Below are 17,904 nucleotides of genomic sequence, written 5' to 3'. Positions count from 1 at the left end.
AAAACAAAATGCACATGCCAGAAGAACTGAAGGACTGAGGACACGTAAAATGCCTGCCAAAGGGCCTGGCACTCAGCGTGGGCCTGACGGGTCCTCAGGGACTGGGACCAGCTACTAGAAACGCAAATGTCCAAAGTCAGTGATCATCTTTTAACATGGTATTTAAGGGCTAGAGAAGTCCTAGGACAATGGATGACATTCAATAATTTTATGTAAGAATTTTAATCAACCCATTTTAATAGAAGCTGGATGTAACAAAAAAAAGGGGGCAGTGGCAACAGGCTGGACATAAACATTAAAGGATTCGGTTAAACTCTCAATGTAATTTATGTAAAAAGCAAAGTCCTGCCAGCGTTCCAAAACCTTGACTATGGGAAGGGAATGTTAGCTCACTGGCAAAATATCTAAGCAACTATAATCTCCTAAAGAAAAATTAAAATTCCTATAGCAACTAGACCTTATTGTAAAGTATCCAAATATTTTTCATTTTGTATATTGTACACGTCTTCTTTAAACACATGCTTGATTGAGGTATGACTGACATACAAAAAGCCATCGGTATTTTTTATTAAAAATATTTCAGCTTCACCGAGGTACAGTGACAAAATTGTAAGATATTTAAAGTGCACATGATGATGACTTCATACTGTCAAAGGATTCCTCCCATCTAACTGATGAACAAAAACAAAGCTACAGATGTTTAATGTGAGCAACCTGACGTGTTTGGCTTTCTGTGTCTTCTTTCCAGTTCAACAGAACCTCAAACAATCTCATTCTTTCAAAGAAAATGCAAAGTCCAAAAATGAGAGGCTGGAAAAAAGTACAGACTTAAAAATTAATAGTCCTAATCATGGCTTTGACCTTGACATGTGCTCTGATTTCAGAACATCTTTCAATGGATTCACTGAACATTTAGGAGCATTGCTGTCACTCTCTTATGAAAGGTTGCCAATGGATCCCAACGGGATAGGTAGAAGGGACTGTTGGAACACAGACCGGATGGGCAACGAGGAAGCCCGGTTTTCCCACTGTCTAGAGTGAGGGAACATGCACTTTTCCTTGGTGATCTCATCTGCAAAATGGGGGAGGTAATACCTATGTTGCTTATCTCTAAAGATTTCCAGGTGGTTCATAGGATACATGTGAAAAGGACTTGTAAACCATAAATAACATCGATAACTTTTTCATTCGTAGTAAATAGGAAGCTTCCAAGCATTTAACATACAAATACACATACTTGGGGGCTTTCGAGGGTAACTTTGAGAATATAAACTCATGTCAAAAATACACTTCCAGAGCCTATATTGCATTGTGTACTTTGAGATTATGTGCATCCTTGACTGGGCACATAACTAATAAACCTGATTGAAAACACAAATAGCACACTGGATGAGCATGTAGGCTCTGGAGTCAGCTTGAAATGACAGCTCTGACACTCACTGGTTTTGTGAACTTGGACAAGCTATTAGACCTCTCTAGCATATGGGTAAAGAGCTTAGCAAAATGCCTGCCACATAGCAATGGAGAAACATTAGCTCTTAGAGTAATATTATCTCTTGACAGTCCAAAGCAATGCTTTATCATTGCCTACTAATGGAAAAGAAGCATCAGCAACCTCATGTTCAATAACAGGGGGGCTGTTGGGAGAAAAAAAAGGCTTCAAAACACAATTAAATATCTTGATGTCTCTTAGAGGAGGTTAATGGATAAACTAGCTACTTTTTAGTTGTGGTGGCTTGTTACATATTTTCCAAGCTGTACGAAACAAAGTAGTTATACAAATGTGCTTTTTAAAATTTTGTATTTGTATAAATGTGTGTGCTTGGCTCATAACTCTACCTTCACGAAGCACACATAGCATTCATTTTCAAGGGCTCCTTCAGGTCCATAGTTTGGGCACAGTTTGTAGAAGAACGCTTTGTGTTCAACAGTCAGTACTGTGGGGAGTATCTGGGGTGACTGTTCACTGCTCAGCTCCTGCCTCAGTCACAGATGGTGGCAGGGATTGTGGCCACCTCCCCAGGATGCTTCTGACCATGTATTTCCTGCCTTTGCCTGCAGACATTCCCAATATCACTTAGGCATGCTATTTAGATATCTTGTGCCTCTTTCCAAAGCCACAGAGCAGAAATCTGCTAAGATAATAACAACAGCATGCGAATTAAAAATATCCTGGTCAATATTTTTAATAGCTCCATAGTGTTTCCGTATTTGGATATGACACTCATTCCTTTATCACAACTCTCGCAACCCAGAGCCAAGACCTCATTATGTTACTGTCACTCTGTGCTCCAAGTGGCTGGTGGATTGCTACTTAAAGTGGTTCAGAGAGCAAAATGCTTTGACATAGCTAGTTTGATACACATATCACAGACACAGAGATACACACAGTGTCAATTATTTGAAAGAATTTATATGAGTTAGGGTATGACAGGCTGTCAGCTGTCATAGTTACAGCTCGGTAAGTGAGGAGGCATTTACTCAACACACTGAGGATACCCATCACATGTACATCTGAACATCACTTCTCTATGCATCCTACCAGCTTTCTGGGGGTTAGGACAGGAAGCTGCAGAAGACGTTCAAGTATCACTTGGCTTTTGTGCGTGTGCGCGCACGGAATGAATGATCAGACTGAATAGAGCAATGATGACCTGGGCCCAAAAGTTTATCTTTGATGCCAGGATTTCAAGCGAAGATTGAATGGAGTCAGAATTTCTGAGGCACGTTTTCTAAGAGACAAAGGTTCCTAGTAGTTAGACATAGGAAGTGCATTAAAACCAACTGTCAACAATTCCTACTTTGTTCTTGCTTTATACCAAGAAATTACTTAATAAATAGAGGAGAGACAAGGACACTCATGTCTCCTGGGGACCGTCTTCCACCTGGCAGGAGTGTTTCACTGCATATCACTCCCCAGGTCTTCTTTCTGTGCCTGGAAATATGTTTTGGGTTACGTCATGATGTGCTATCCTTATTTGTTGAAAGATCAAGACATTATAATGTTAGCTACTTTTAAAAAGAAATATTTTAACTTTTTTTCAAAACTGGCTTTCATATCAGCAAGGACTACTAAATATGAAACAGGTATTTCTACGTGAACGAAATGAACTGATTTAAATAAATGCTTATGTAATAAAAGATGGCAAATTTCTCCTAGCTGGAACAATAGTAGGTCAGCCCCTGGCCTAATCCATTCTAATTGGAAAATGAAAATTTTTGTGGACTCAAAATCTTAGAGCTAGGAGGGGGAACTTAGATATGATTTAACCTTAACCATTTTACAGATGAGGAAAGTTAGAAATTACGTTCATAGTAAGACAACTACTGAGAACCAAGAAACCAGGAAAACAAATTAGGTCTCTTCTTTATCTAATGCTTCTTGCAGAAGGATTGGGTTACTGGTGTGACAATAAAGCCATCAAAAATTGTTTTAATTGTCATCTTGAAGAATTTCAGGCTTCTGAGCTTAATGAGAAAACGTCATGGGAATGCAAGCAGGTGCAGCCACTCTAGTAGTATGGAGGTTCCTCAAAAAACTAAAAATAGAACTACCCTATGACCCAGCAATGGCACTACTAGGTATGTATCCAAGGGATACAGGTGTGCTGTTTCAAAGGGACACACGCACCCCCATGTTTACAGCAGCACTATCAACAATAGCCAAAGTATGGAAAGAGCCCAAATGTCCATCGATGGGTGAATGGATAAAGAAGATGTATGTATGTATGTGTGTATATATATATATATATATATATATATATATATATGTATATATATATATAATGGAGTATTACTCGGCAATCAAAAAGAATGAAATCTTGCCATTTGCACCTACATGGATGGAACTGGAGGGTACTACGCTAAGTGAAATTAGTCGGAGAAAGACAAAATTCATATGACTTCACTCATATGAGGACTTTAAAAGACAAGACAGATGAACATAAAGGAAGGGAAACAAAAATAATATAAAAACAGGGAGGGGGACAAAGCAGAAGAGACTCGCAAATATGGAGAACAAACAGAGGGTTACTGGAGGGGTTGTGGGAGGGGGATGGGCTAAATGGGTAAGGGGCACTGAGGAATCTATTCCTGGGAAATCATTGTTGCACTATATGCTAACTAATTTGGATATAAATTAAAAAAAATAAAAAATAAAACAAATTAATAAAAAAAAAAGAAAACGTCAAAGAGGCCTATATAGGCTGTAGAAAGCATTGAACAAACACATTTTCTTAAATATTCTATTAGATTTGCCAACACGAGAAGGAAAATAGGAAGCTTAACTAATATCCCCATTATTGGGAAGGAGTCTACTCAAGTAAGGACTGTAGTGTGATGATGTCAAGAAAGGTCACCAAGAGAGAGAAACACCTCATATGCTGCAGATAGATAACTGCTCCACAGCTATACTCTAAAATATCGAAGAAATTACTTTTTAAGTACAGAAAGAACAGAAGAAACAAGGTGTTCTTCAAAGTCACAATATTATAAACGGGAGAGACTCACGTCTTGTGCAGGTGCTCCATCCTGAGTTACTGTATAAAGTCAAACCTCCATAAAGTGAAAAACATTTGTGATCCATTCTTGGTCACTACACTAACACGAGAAATAAACACCATAGCCTCTGTGAATGGTGCCCCCAGGAAGTGGGTGCTACCCAACCAGTCTAGTCTTACCTAGAGGCCTTGTCCTTGAAGATCCCCTCATAAAATACAACCTATCTAAGCTTGGGGGTACGTAGCCTTGAATGTACATATAAATGTACAACGCAATGAGTAATATATGTTATATAATATAGAATGCATATGCAAGACAGAAATGAGTATTTATTATCTTTCCATGTTTCTCCATTTGGGGGCGGACAGAAAAATTGGCATAAGCTAACTGAATACATTATAGAGTTCCACTGGAATCTGTACTTGCAAAGTATGAGAGAAAAGGTTGCTATTAGCCTTCTATCAGCATCAATGAATATTAAACCGGTAAACAAATTATCTCATTTGTCTTTATAAGCAATCAGTCGTAATTATGGAATAGTGTCACGGCCAAGAAATAAATGAACAAAATACAAATATTCTTAAGACCTATCGTTTTGAAGAGAAGGAAATAATGCTGAATATTCTAGATTCCCTTCTACAGACATTTCATTCTAGCCCCTTTAAGATATTTGGGTGATGTTAACATGGTCTTGCAAAGAAGCATGAAAAACAGACCAAGGAAAAGTCACCTCTTCTCCACACCTTGCATGACCAGAGACAGAATTTTGTCAGCCCTTCTGAATTCTTCCTGAGAACAGACACCTTCTCATCACTGTCTACAAACGCCTCCCACCGCCTCTTCCCCCGAGTCCATCGAGGGGGAAGGTCATCTGGTCTTTACCTGTAAAGCTACTGTTCATTTCAGGAACGTCATCCTCCTCCTCATTCTCCGTGTGGACTATGCCAGCATTTTGCATATCATTGTAGGACTTGGTTCGCTTTGGGGTCGACTGCTTGGAGCCAGACTGAAGGCTTTGCAAGGCATCCGTCGTGATCACTTTCCCACTGACTGGCTGGCTAGGAGGTTTGGGTGTCCCATAATAGTTTCCTAGGTGATGGAGAGACACATTTGCATGTTTTAGAAAGAATACTTTGTTTTTTTCAAGACTTCACATCCAAATCTCTCAGCACATTAAAAAAAACATTTTTTTTTTTTTTAAATAGAAAGCCAGAACAAACTGTATTTCATTTCTGGAATAGGTTACGAAAGAAGTCGTTCCTCCCCAGCTAGACATGGTTGGTGATTTCAGAAGCCAGGAGGAAAGCTGCATTGTTTAGTTGCAAAGTAGCTACTACTAGGGCTAAAAACAAAGGTGGCTGTAGTGAATAGCAGAACTTCATCCTCAGTGCATTTGAAATTCAGTTGGTCACCTTTTTACATACATGCACCACCAGCATTATGCTGAATCCAATTTAGACCTAGCCTCACAGAAAATAAAAAATTCATTATTGCCAGCACCCTTACAGGCCTACAAAGTCAAGGTCACTTTCCCTTAATAAGGAGACTCCTTAAGAGGGAACCAGGGCATTATTTAAAAAGGAGGACAGTGAATACCACGTGGCACCTCTTTAACTGAATGGCAGACGTGACTCTCAGGGTCATGTGGGGTGGGAGTGAACCCTTGCCAAGTTCTAAGAGAAAACTGTGTCAATGAAGGCACGATGGCCACTCTTAGTAACTGTCCATTTCGTGTTTAGCCACTTTTCCCCAATGTTTGGCTCAGTGATTTTGAGCAGTTATCTGGATGGATTTTTACATTTTTTAATTTTAATACGTGTGTATATTTTTAAAGTGGACTAAAAAAAAAGTCTAGCTCCTAAGTTATAGTAGTAATATAAAGGTGACTTTTAAAATTAAGCGAAAAAGCAATACTTTTTAAAACTGACTTTAGGGGCGCCTGGGTGGCTCAGTCGGTTAAGCGGCCGACTTCAGCTCAGGTCATGATCTCTCGGTCTGTGAGTTCGAGCCCCGCGTCTGGCTCTGTGCTGACAGCTCAGAGCCTGGAGCCTGTTTCAGATTCTGTGTCTCCCTCTCTCTCTGACCCTCCACCGTTCATGCTCTGTCTCTCTCTGTCTCAAAAATAAATAAATGTTTAAAAAATAAATAAATAAATAAAACTGACTTTAATTTTAAAAAGGCAGCTAGCTATAGGGGTGCCTGGGTGGCTCAGCTGGTTAAGCATCTCACACTTAGTTTCAGCTCAGGTCATGATTTCACGGTTTGTGGGTTCAAGCCCCACATCAGGCTCTGCACTAACAATGTGGAGCCTGCTTTGGATTCTTTCTCTCTCCCTCTCTCAAAATACATAAACTCAAAAAAAAAAAAAAAAAAGATAGCTATATCTAATAAAAATTAATTAACCGAATAAATAATAGTAGTGGCAATGATTCCTTTTGAAAACTTAAATTAAAAATAAGTTATTTTAAAGAATATTTCAAACAAGTAATAGATATTATGTTCAGATGTAGACAAAATCACAAAGGTGATTCACGAACAGCCGAAGTTTGAAAGATGCAGCTTCTAATCAATAATACGCAGTGACTACATGATAAAAAAAAAAAAAAAAGGTTAGCATTAGAATGCCACTAATCCATTCACCGTCTCACGTCTTTTACAGGAAGGCCAGGAAGATAAATTATACTGAATCTTTCAATAAATCCTAGGCAATGTTTGTAATTCCATGCTTCATAAAGTAGAATTTATAAATAATAACAAACCCTGTATACACTGTTTCTTCCCAAGGACTCAGCCCACTGCCTAACTTCCATACATAATTACATAAAATACACATTTTACTACAAACGCACAAAAGCAAAAGGAGACAGTAACATGCTCTTCTGCACGAGACACACAGATGGTCAAGAAGTGGCTTCCATTGAGCCTTATTTTATAATTAAAATTCCTTGTTTATTAATATTATTTCTTTAAAATCCTTTTTGAACCACGACACTTACGAATGTACACACCCACTTTCTTTGACAGTGGTGTAAGACTGGGTGTCAGCGGGGAATTCTCAACACACAAGTTAAAAGGTGCAGGAGACTAGTGGGCATCTCTCTGGTATCCTTCCAGAGAGAAACCTAAAAAGCACATTCTGGAGGCTTGTACTCAACTGAATCATTATAGTTCTTTCACAGAAGATGATAGTATCAATTTCTTCAAAAAAACTTGTCAGGTGTCCAAGTTAAAGGTACAGAAACTGAATATAACCGCTAACACGTGGGCAAGGGTGAAGCACACGTATGAACCAAGGCCTCTTCTGCATTTCTACAGAGGTTACATCTAAGGACCTCCCACCCTTTTGCTGGAGTTGAAAGGAGACCACAGTGCTGACTTTTTCACAATCTGAAGACTATTAATGAGGCAGGTAAGTAAAACAGCTCACGATTTAAAAGATTATCTTCACAGGGAACAAAAAATAGAGACAAAGGTCTGCTGAATTTAACTCTAATTCCTTCTGATTACTATTACACTAAGCATCGTGTTCATGTTTGAGTTAGAAGTTAAAGACCAAAGTCTATATAAGACTCTTCCACTCAAAGATGTGACTAAGGGATGGGTCCCTTTATTCATAATTTTATAATTATAATTTTACAAACATGATCATTCATTTCCAGTGTCATGAAACCAAATCAACATTCAGGAAGCTGTTGTCATTAAAAAAAAAAAATCAATGAAGACTTAGACATCTTCAATTAATGACAAAAATAAATGTTGGGACAAGAAAAGTTCTACCTAAATTTGACAAATAGGTGTGGATTTTCCCAAGTTTTCAAGTGCAGAGTCTTTCTTAAATTAAGTGAATAGCAGATTTCAAAGCAACGATAAACTCCCCAAATAATCCATTTATTCACAGTTGTTTCCTGTTTCTGAAAATTAATACTGGACACAAAAAAAGTACCTATTATTATGCTGAACCACATGCAGTTACCGTCATAGAAGACAAAGTGTCTCGGGTCAGTCATCTCATTCAGGTTAATCTGAGGTATAGGCGTGAAAAGTATGCGGCCCACCAAAGTGGTAAAGAGACAGTTTTGCCTTCAAATCCTTGCTTCACCACTGACTCTGTGATCCTAGGCGTTTAGCCATTAAAAAACAAAAACAAAAACAAAAACAAAAAACCCTCATCGTCCCCTTCTGTAAAATTAGGGCTCTAAAAATACCTCGTTTGTATCTAGAGTATCTGAGTTGAGGATAAAATAAGATGGTCCATTAAAAGTCTTTAACCCACATGAAAGTCTGCTACTACACTGACACTCAATAAACACTACTTAAGTGTTGATAGTTTGTTTCTAATCATTAAAATGAGCTCATTCCTGGGGCGCCTGGGTGGCTCAGTTGGTTGGGCATCCGACTTTGGCTCAGGTCATGATCTCATGGTTTGTGGGTTTGAACCCCGTGTCGGGCTCTGTGCTGACAGTTCGGAGCCTGGAGCCTGCTTTGGATTCTGTCTCCTTCTCTCTCTGCCCACAACCCCCCCCCCCCCCCCCCCGCCGTGTGCTCTGTTTCTCTGTCTCTCAAAAATAAATAAATGTAAAAACAAAATTTTTTGTTAAAAAATGAGCTCATTCCACCATGTTGGAAGGGTTAATGAGACAGTGTATCTGGAGTGCTTGGGACATAACTGGGCACTATTCCTTTACTCAGGCAAAATGTGCCAGAGACCAAACAGCCTTGGCAAGTTTTTTACACTCAGTTTAATACTTCCTCTCTAAGACATAAATGACAGCTCCAGGCCTAGCGACCTCACAGGATGATCGTGAAGGTCAAATTATTTAACTTGCTGGAAGGTACCCTATAAACTATAAGGGGTCATAAATGGGAGATGGTGTAATTAGTCAGACCTCTCCAGCATTTATTTTCCTTGTTGACTACGAACTTTAGAAAAAAGCTTGTATTTAGTGGTTTTCTAATTACATAAGGTTCAACTTTCCTTCACAGATATGTTTTTTCCCATAGATTAAAAAAATAATTTGAATCAGTCACTAACATAAAAATGGAATCTTTCTTTTTCTTTTTTAAAGATTTTGTCATTTTTAAGAAATTCCTACACCAAATGTGGGGCTTGAATTTACAACCCTGAGATTAAGAGTCACACGCTTGACTGACTGAGCCAGCCAGGTGCTGCAAAAAATGGAATGTTTCTGATTCAAATCTGGATATACTGAGAAGTGCTGCTTGGCAAATATAAACTCTGGTTCCTTGGATTCCGTCTCTTCCAGGTAATGTCGATGACAAGTACATGACCAAAGCCAAGTCACCTGGAGTACACTTGTTGCATTAAGGATTTTTGGAGAGAAGTTGTTCTACCCTTGTGTGTCCCTGCTCTTGCTGGACAAATATCTTGGCCCCAGTCGAGGCTGATGCCATGCGAAGGTATAGTCGCACAAAGTAGCCTGGACTCAGGAGGGAAGGAAGAAAACCTAAAACTTCCAAACAGCCTTGGGGCACTTGGGTGGCTCAGTCGGTTAAGCATCTGACTCTGGGGTTTGCGATCTCACAGTTCATGGGTTCAAGGCCTGCATCAGGCTCTGCTGTGAAGCCTGCTTGGGATTCTCTCCCTCTCTCCCTCTCAAAAGAAATAAATAGAAATTAAAAAAAAACAAAAACAGCCTCAATAACTCAGATGGGTGTTAGTGATCCCTGGATGAATGTGGTTTCAGTCCCTGGACTTCTGGTGGGTGGGGTTATGCCGTAATCCACGTGCCTTTACCACAGAAGGACAGGCAAGGCAGGTGGGGCACTTGCCACTGGCTAGTCACCACCGGCTCCACTGCCTCCACCCACCCTCTTCATTCTCCAAATCTAGCTGCCTAGTCCCTGGGCACTTCCCCTACAACTCTCCCCTTCTGGCAAACTCCCTGCCTTATCAAGTTGCCATGCCGGTCATCGTCAGGCCCAACCTAGCCATGTTAGAAGCACCAACTTACAGAGAGTATGCACAAGAGACTCGCTGTGAGGGATACATGGATCACTTTAACGGTATTAAATAAAAATCATCTCAAGAATTATAAATGATTAAAAAATTAATTTGGGTTATTACTTGGCAGACTTCACAGTTTCCAGGAGACAGGAGCCTGACTCTCCTGCAGTCTCCACGTTAGCCAACACCAACATGTGCTTCCTGAGGTGGCCAGGCTCCCTCCCGAGTGGGAACGCATGTGTCTCCGCTGCTATTTTCGGAACTGGCTTTACAATAAACTTAACAGAGACGGTGACTGGGGAGGGAGGAGAGGGCAAGGGAAGACAGGAGAGGAAGCCACTGCTAGCCTTAATTAACAGACACACTCTTTGGCCATGACCACGTCAAAGAAAAATATTTTCTGACATGCATTTAAAAATTCATGGGAACTGCAAATCAATTTTTAGAGCTGGATAAAATATTTAAAGAGGACCGTAACCCTGAGTTTTAAGCCAGAATGAATCAAGTCTATACAGCCTCTCGCTTTGTACGAATTTAGTATTCATTCATTCATTTCCTGACTGGGAACCTGTTGCTTTGTTTGTTTGTTTTTGGCCAGGCACTGTGGTAGACACTAGAAATAAGATGTAAAAACGGAACCAAAACATGATCTTCACAAATGTTCTGTATGGTATACATCAGTTTCCTTAAACACCGTGCAAACAACAAAACTCTATTGCGTGGAGATTCTTTCTGATTGAATGGATCAGGGTGGGGCCCGAGATTCTAAATTTCTAACAAGTACTCAGGGGACACCGAACCTCCCTTTGCATAGAGAGCAGAGGTAACCAGATCAGAGAATAGCATTCCTCTTCAGTAGATGAGGAATGCAGAGGCCAAGAGTAGCAGAAATGCTTGCCTTAGAGTCACTGGCTGGTCCAGGGTAAATAGCATTTAAGTTCTTCGTCCCCCAGTTTAAAATTCCATATGGGGGTGGGGTGGGGGCAGGAAGACACTTGTTCGTCCTCTTCCTACAGGACACGCTTTTGAACATAAGCAGAACGGGATAGTAGTGACTACCAATGGCTGGGAATCTATAGTACACATTTTCACGGAGCAATATCACACCCATGGGGACAAAACGGGCTTAATTCTTTGGGGTACAGTGGGGTAAAAAGCCTTACTCTTTTATGTATAAAGCAGAGATGTACAAATAGCACATAAGGCCATAGACATTCAGTGTATCTGTTTTTGTCTGGCCTCAAGGTCATGCCATTACCACCCACTTGTCCTCAGAGACTGTATCTCTGACCCCACCAACTAGGTCAAAGCTACCCTTAAGTGTCCTCAGGGAACCATGTACCTGTCCTTCCCAATCGCCTTGGTTGTAATTATCAGATGTTTTAATTAATCAATACCTGTTTTTTTTTTTTTAATTTGTATTTATTTATGAGAGACAAAGAGTGAGCAAGGGAGGTGAAGAGAGAGAGGGGGACAGAGGATCTGAAGCAGGCTCTGCACTGTCAGCATGGAGCCCAATGCAGGGCTCGAACTCACGAACCCTGAGATCATGATCTGAGCAGAAATCAAGAGTTGGACGCCTAAGTGACTGTGGCACCATGGTGTCCCCGCTATAATCTTTTTTTATTATTATTTAAAACTATTTTTAACGTTTATTTGTTTTTGAGAGTGAGAGAGACAGAGCGTGAGTGGGACAGGAGGAATGAGAGAGAGGGAGACAGAGAATCGGAAGCAGGCTCCGGGCTCCGAGCTCCGAGCTGTCAGCACAGAGCCCGACGCGGGGCTCGAACCGATGAGCAGCGAGATCATGACCTGAGCTGAAGTCGGATGCCCCACTGACTGAGCCCCCCACCCCGGGTGCCCCTCACTCTGTGTCCTTACCTCTACACCACAAGTGCCACGAGACAGGTACCACATCTATTTTCATGCACCAACGCATCGCCAGGCCGAATGCAGTACCAGGCACATACGGTCATCAGGAATTCTTTGAGAATGAGTAAATCAACAAGTAAAGACAGCACACTCGAATTCCAGCCCGGGACGGGCCTCCATCCCTCTGTGGTGGATCTGGTTTTTAATAGCATGACTCACGGCAGTCTCTTCCTGGCCCATCAGATACACCTCAGTGACCTCAGATCCCCACCGCTGCACCTTCTACTTGCTTGCTCAGCACGGGATGGTATCATTCATAAAACGCCCATCACTTTCTTTTTACTCTTCCCTTTCCTACCCGCTCCACCCTACAAAACTAGGATTTGCACGCACTGAACGATAAGCCAATGTCTTATAATTAGATGTTTGTTCTTGCCACTGTCATTTGGCTTTGACTGTAAGACCAGAGAGGGCAATCTAATAGCTTTGTGACCCTGAGCAACGTAAGGGACCTCTCTCTTTCCAGCCTCAGTTCTCATGGTAGAAAGATAACAACAGTTCTAACAGGTTTTTTTGTGAAGATCAAATTAGGTAACGTGTACCAAGTACTCACCATTGTGCCTGGAACAATGTTAGCATGTAATGAACCCTAGCTGTCTTAAATTGCACCCAGTGTTGTGAGCTGATAGAAGCCCTAAAGTGTAGAAGAGGGTAGACTGTTACCAAAACGTATATTTAAAGAACACTAACCAAAATTTACCTTTATTGTGCACCTATCTTGTCACCACCCATACATTTACTTACTCTCATCTTTATTAATAATCCTATGGGAAAAAAAAATGCCATCAATATTCCCATTTTCAGTTGAAGATGAGATTCACACAGTGTGTAACTGATGAGTGGCATTTACACACGCATTTGTCTGTCCCCAGCGTCTATGCTCCCAACTCCGGGAATCTCTGGGGATCTCTAAGCAGGGAATTCAGCAAAACCACCCTGGCACGAGCCTCTTCATCTCCACATGCAGAGGAGCAGCCAATTGCAGCACAGATTCCCTTTGGTTACTTTCATTATCAACAGAGAACATTCCACGCTGGAGTCTGCCAACAGAGCTTATCCTAACAGACGGCTTCCAAGGCCTGCCAAAGAACAGGACTCCAGACGGTCTCGTTCTCCTCAATGACAAACAAGAACTCTCTTCACCCCTGCTTTATCTCTGTGTCCCCAAAAAGTAAACCCTTGGCAGCTGCTTTTTTGTAGACCTTCTAGGAAGCAAAACAATCACATGACTGAATGCTGACATCCCTCTTCCTAATTAACATGCAGAAATATGCAACCCACAACTCCAATTTGAAATGTCACTCTGGCACTGCACCTCCATGCTGAGGGAGAACCTTTGCAAGGCTCAAAGTGTATAATCAGCCTCTTCTACCCAGAGGCATTTGTAAAACAGGCATGTTTGGAACCACCCCACTGAATAGTTCATCCCTTGTAAACTCTCTCCTAGAGAAGTCCCAAGGCTCGCCGAGGCAGCAACCTGTCTTGCTGAGTGAAAATGTCAACAAGAAAAAATAACAAGCAAGAAAAGCCAGGCAAAGGGAGATGGTGCAGCTGATTTATTTCCAGCACCATGTCACATACATTATTACTTCGGTGCTACAATTAGGAAGATGAGCCAGAGAGGAGAGACACATTTATTCCTGTGTTCTTTGTCTTGATGTCGCATCTATCTCATGACAGAATAAGGAGTTGGCTCAAATTGCAAAGCAGAGATCAATTCATGAGCTCCACTAAGAACTTCTGTGCTTTGTGAGGGACAATGGTTAGGTTCCTTATAGAGGCAGGAGAGGCCTCCACTCTGTTGGTGTAAACGCTATCTCAGCATCAGAGCTGGTGGGACATGGAAAGTTTCATCATGCGGCCCCTAGCCCCATCACCAAACCTGGCCTTTTCCAAAGTTTCTTATCTCGGCAGACGTACCAGCATCTATCCAGTCATACAAGGCAGCAACCAGGGGTCATGCCAGGAGGACTATTGTCACCTGCACCTTCTGCCTCCTTCTTATGATAACTGATGCACTACCAAGGCCAGCTTTTTAATCACATAAAACTCAAGATTCAGTCAACTCATCATTACCACCACTACTGACACCAACATAGTCCAAACCTAACTCCAACTAGGGTTGCCAGATGAAATGCAAGACTGGATGTTCTATATTTTCATTGGTTAAGTCTAGCAACCTAACTCCAGCTCAACCCTTAGAACTTACTTCAATTATTACTTCTACGGGCGCAACTTTTCCCAACTCCATAGAGATCAAATCTCCCCAACCTATAGCCTTCTTTATTGACCCTAGAACACTCACAACCGTAGATTTCTTCCCTTGATTATATAAATAATGTGCCTTGTGCACTCTGAGACCTATGAGGACAATGATCATATCTGGTTTTGTTCAGCATTTTATTTTTAACGAGTAAACAACTGAATAAACAAGCAGTACAGTCTACAAAAGAGGGATCTATTTCCAGGGAGCAGACATAGGAAATACTGGCATCCCAGTCCTGCCTGTGACATGACTTGGGGGATAGGCTTTGTCCAGGCTTTGTCCCAATGCCCTGTAGTGTCTTAGACCGGTCTCTCTCTAGATCTCAGTTCTATCTTCTGAAGAAATGACTCTACTGCATTTCCAGCTTTAAAATCCTACAACCCTGCAACTCCAAGTCCCAAAGAAATACTGGACATCAAGGACTGTGCTGACAGTTACCAGGCCCTGAGGTCTTAGTGCTTCACTCTACTTGTCTGCCATTTCACACGTCACTGAATATATCCACAAAAGAAGATCACCACTGCTCTGTAGTAACATCCTCTTTGGGAGGATTCAAAATTATCCTTTTTTAAAGGGAGCTTAACTTTGAAACACGTGCTTAGCTCTCTGAAGTCAGCTGAATGAGGGGCGCCTGGGTGGCTCAGTAGGTGAGCATCTGACTTGGGCTCAAGTCATGATCTCACAGTTTGTGAATTCAAGCCCCACGTCGAGCTCTGGGCTGAGAGGTCAGAACCTGGAGCCTGCTTCGGATTCTGTATCTCCCTCTCTCTCTGCCCCTCCCCTGCTCAATCTTGGTCTCTCAAAAGTGAATAAATGTTAAAAGACAGATATAACAACAACAAAAAATAAATAAAATGAAATCAGCTGAATGAGAAGGGCAGGGTCTTCTGGAATAGGTCCTCGTCCTTTCCTGAAGAAGCTTTCGTTCTAGAGCTGTGCTACACAGCATGGCAGACACCAGATACACGTGACCACTTACTTGAAACTAAACTCAATTTAAAATTCAGTTTTTCAGTCACAATAACCACATGCAGTTAGTGGCGGCCATGTTGGACAGCTGAGAATACTGAACATTTCCATCACTGAAGGAATATTTGTTGGATTGCATTGGTTCTAAAGGAAGCAGGAGATGGTTCCTTGCCCCTCCTTCTCCAGGACCAACTTTCTGACATTCTCTCGGATCGTCCTACTTGCTCTCTCTGGATTCAGGCCTTGAAGCAGGGGCTAATTCCCAAACTGAAACAACGTCCCCGAGTCTCTCACTTGAACCCATGAGGTCCCCTGGCCAACTGCCACTTCCTCAAGGGGGTCTACTCTGATATGAAATTAGATGCAGTGCCCCTGCTGTATGTTTCTGGAGAAGCCTAGAGTTCCCTTCTCAGAACATGCACCACTTCTCTCGAAATTGTTTAATTTGCCTCTTAAGACTAAGGGGCAGAGTATGGACCCTGGAGCCAGGCCGCCTGGGTTTGGATCCCAGCTCTATTCCTGGCTGACCATGTGAACTTAGAAAAGATAACTGGCCTCTCTGGGTCTCATACTCCTCTTCTGGAAAATGGGTAATCGATGGTACCTGCCTCTTATGATTGGTGGGTAATGAAGTGAGTTGGTGCATATAACCCACTTACGAGTACTCAGCACACAGTACCTGCTGGACAAGTACTGGCAAAAATAAATCACTAAAAAGCATAAGCATCTTCAAAGGCACAAGTGCTGTGGTCTTCCATCCTGCATATCACACCTGATGCCATGGAACAACATCTGATGCAAAGCAAATGCTCAATAAATACTTGGTGAAGTGCACTGTGCATGCCTAGAAGGACTTGCTTCAAAATTGCGTGGCCAGAAACTTACTGTAGAGTTACGCTCAGAACAGTGTATTGAGATACTTATTCAGCAGAGCTCATGGCAACCATGCTTCCAAACCATAATGGGGAGTGGGGGTAACATCCTAAATGTCCACCTGCAGGGGACTGGTCAGCATACACTGGGATACTATGTAGCATTTTAAAAGAAGGAGGCAGAAGTCTATCCGGCAATGTAGAAAGATTCCCAAGAACTGTGGACGGGGAAGGGCAAGAAGAGAGAAATAAACAAGGGTACTACCTACAAGCTTTTTGTGTCTACCTTTTCTAAATCTCTACACTAAATTCTTTAACAGTGGATCTCCATGGGGAGGAAGAGAAGCAACTTGGACTGGAGTATGTTTATGTTCTTCACTATATGAAGTATTCCATCATGTACATGTATTACTTTTACTTAAAATGATCAAAGTGTGTTGCCCTGAAGAGTGTTTTATGGGGGCACCTGGCTGGGTCAGTTGTAGGAGCATGCAACTCTTTGTCTCAGGGTCCTGAGTCTGAGCCCCATGTTGGGTGTAGAGATCACTTAAAAAAACAAATAAGCTTTCTTTAAAAAGGAGTATTTTGTGTTGTTATACTAGACTTTTCTCTCTGGAACCAGGACACGCCAAGAGGAAAACAATCTGAGAAGACAAAAAGACGGTGAATACCTGGGAAGTAAATAAAGATGTTTTACTGGCAAATGCGCTGGTTTACTGACTAGCAGAAGGGGGAGGGAATCCACCAGGGTGGCAATTTCAGACCAGTCGTGTGTGTAAATATAAGAGCTAACGCTGATTGAGAGCTTACATGTGTCAGACACTGTGCTCAGCCCTTTCCAATTATTGTCTCATTTAATCCTACCTATGAGGAAGCACTATTATTATCCTCATTTTACCGAAGGGAAAATGGAGACACGGAGCATTAAGCAACTTGCCGGAGGGCACACAGCTCCACAGCAGAGGGGCTGAGATTCAATCTCAGGCGGGGCTGCAGCCCAGCCGGAGCGCTAGTTAGCGACCAACAGACAGCTGCCATCGGGCTGGTCCAAGGGAGGTAAAGACAGAGGAAGTTCTCCAAAGATCCGGCCAGCTCTATGCCTTTGACAGTATTTGGCATTTAATAAAAATTCCACTTTGCTTCTAGCTTATAAGAGTCAACATAATACACTTCAGTTGGTTCCAAAAAAGTATGAGCTGTCTCATATGGTAGGAAAATTATACAGCTAAAAGGTCAAAGGCGGACACACACCGAACAGTCAAAAGGCTGAAAAATGGAATGGATTAATGCTGGGCATAAGAAATTTCAACTCCAAAACAACAGAGCAACCGACACTCACAGAAAGATGGTTTTATATGAGATGATCAGACGCTCTCTGAAAAATGCTTCCCTATTGCTAC

At 41.7% G+C, this 17,904-nt stretch overlaps 1 protein-coding gene across 16 annotated transcripts in view; it reads right to left on the bottom strand.

Annotated features, from left to right (window-relative positions):
* MAGI1 (membrane associated guanylate kinase, WW and PDZ domain containing 1) overlaps positions 1 to 17,904 on the bottom strand; it is a 638,926-nt gene that overhangs the window by 109,912 nt on the left and 511,110 nt on the right. For all 16 annotated transcript variants that reach the window (XM_058726255.1, XM_058726257.1, XM_058726258.1 and 13 more), the window contains exon 4: positions 5,383 to 5,589. In XM_058726255.1, the coding sequence (XP_058582238.1) occupies positions 5,383 to 5,589 (207 nt within the window). The remainder of the gene's footprint in view (positions 1 to 5,382; positions 5,590 to 17,904) is intronic.

This window comes from Neofelis nebulosa, chromosome 4 (genome assembly GCF_028018385.1).
Source record: "Neofelis nebulosa isolate mNeoNeb1 chromosome 4, mNeoNeb1.pri, whole genome shotgun sequence".
Lineage (NCBI taxonomy): Eukaryota > Metazoa > Chordata > Mammalia > Carnivora > Felidae > Neofelis > Neofelis nebulosa.
The sequence above is the reverse complement of the archived record's forward strand: the minus strand, read 5'-3'. Positions and strand labels throughout refer to the sequence as shown.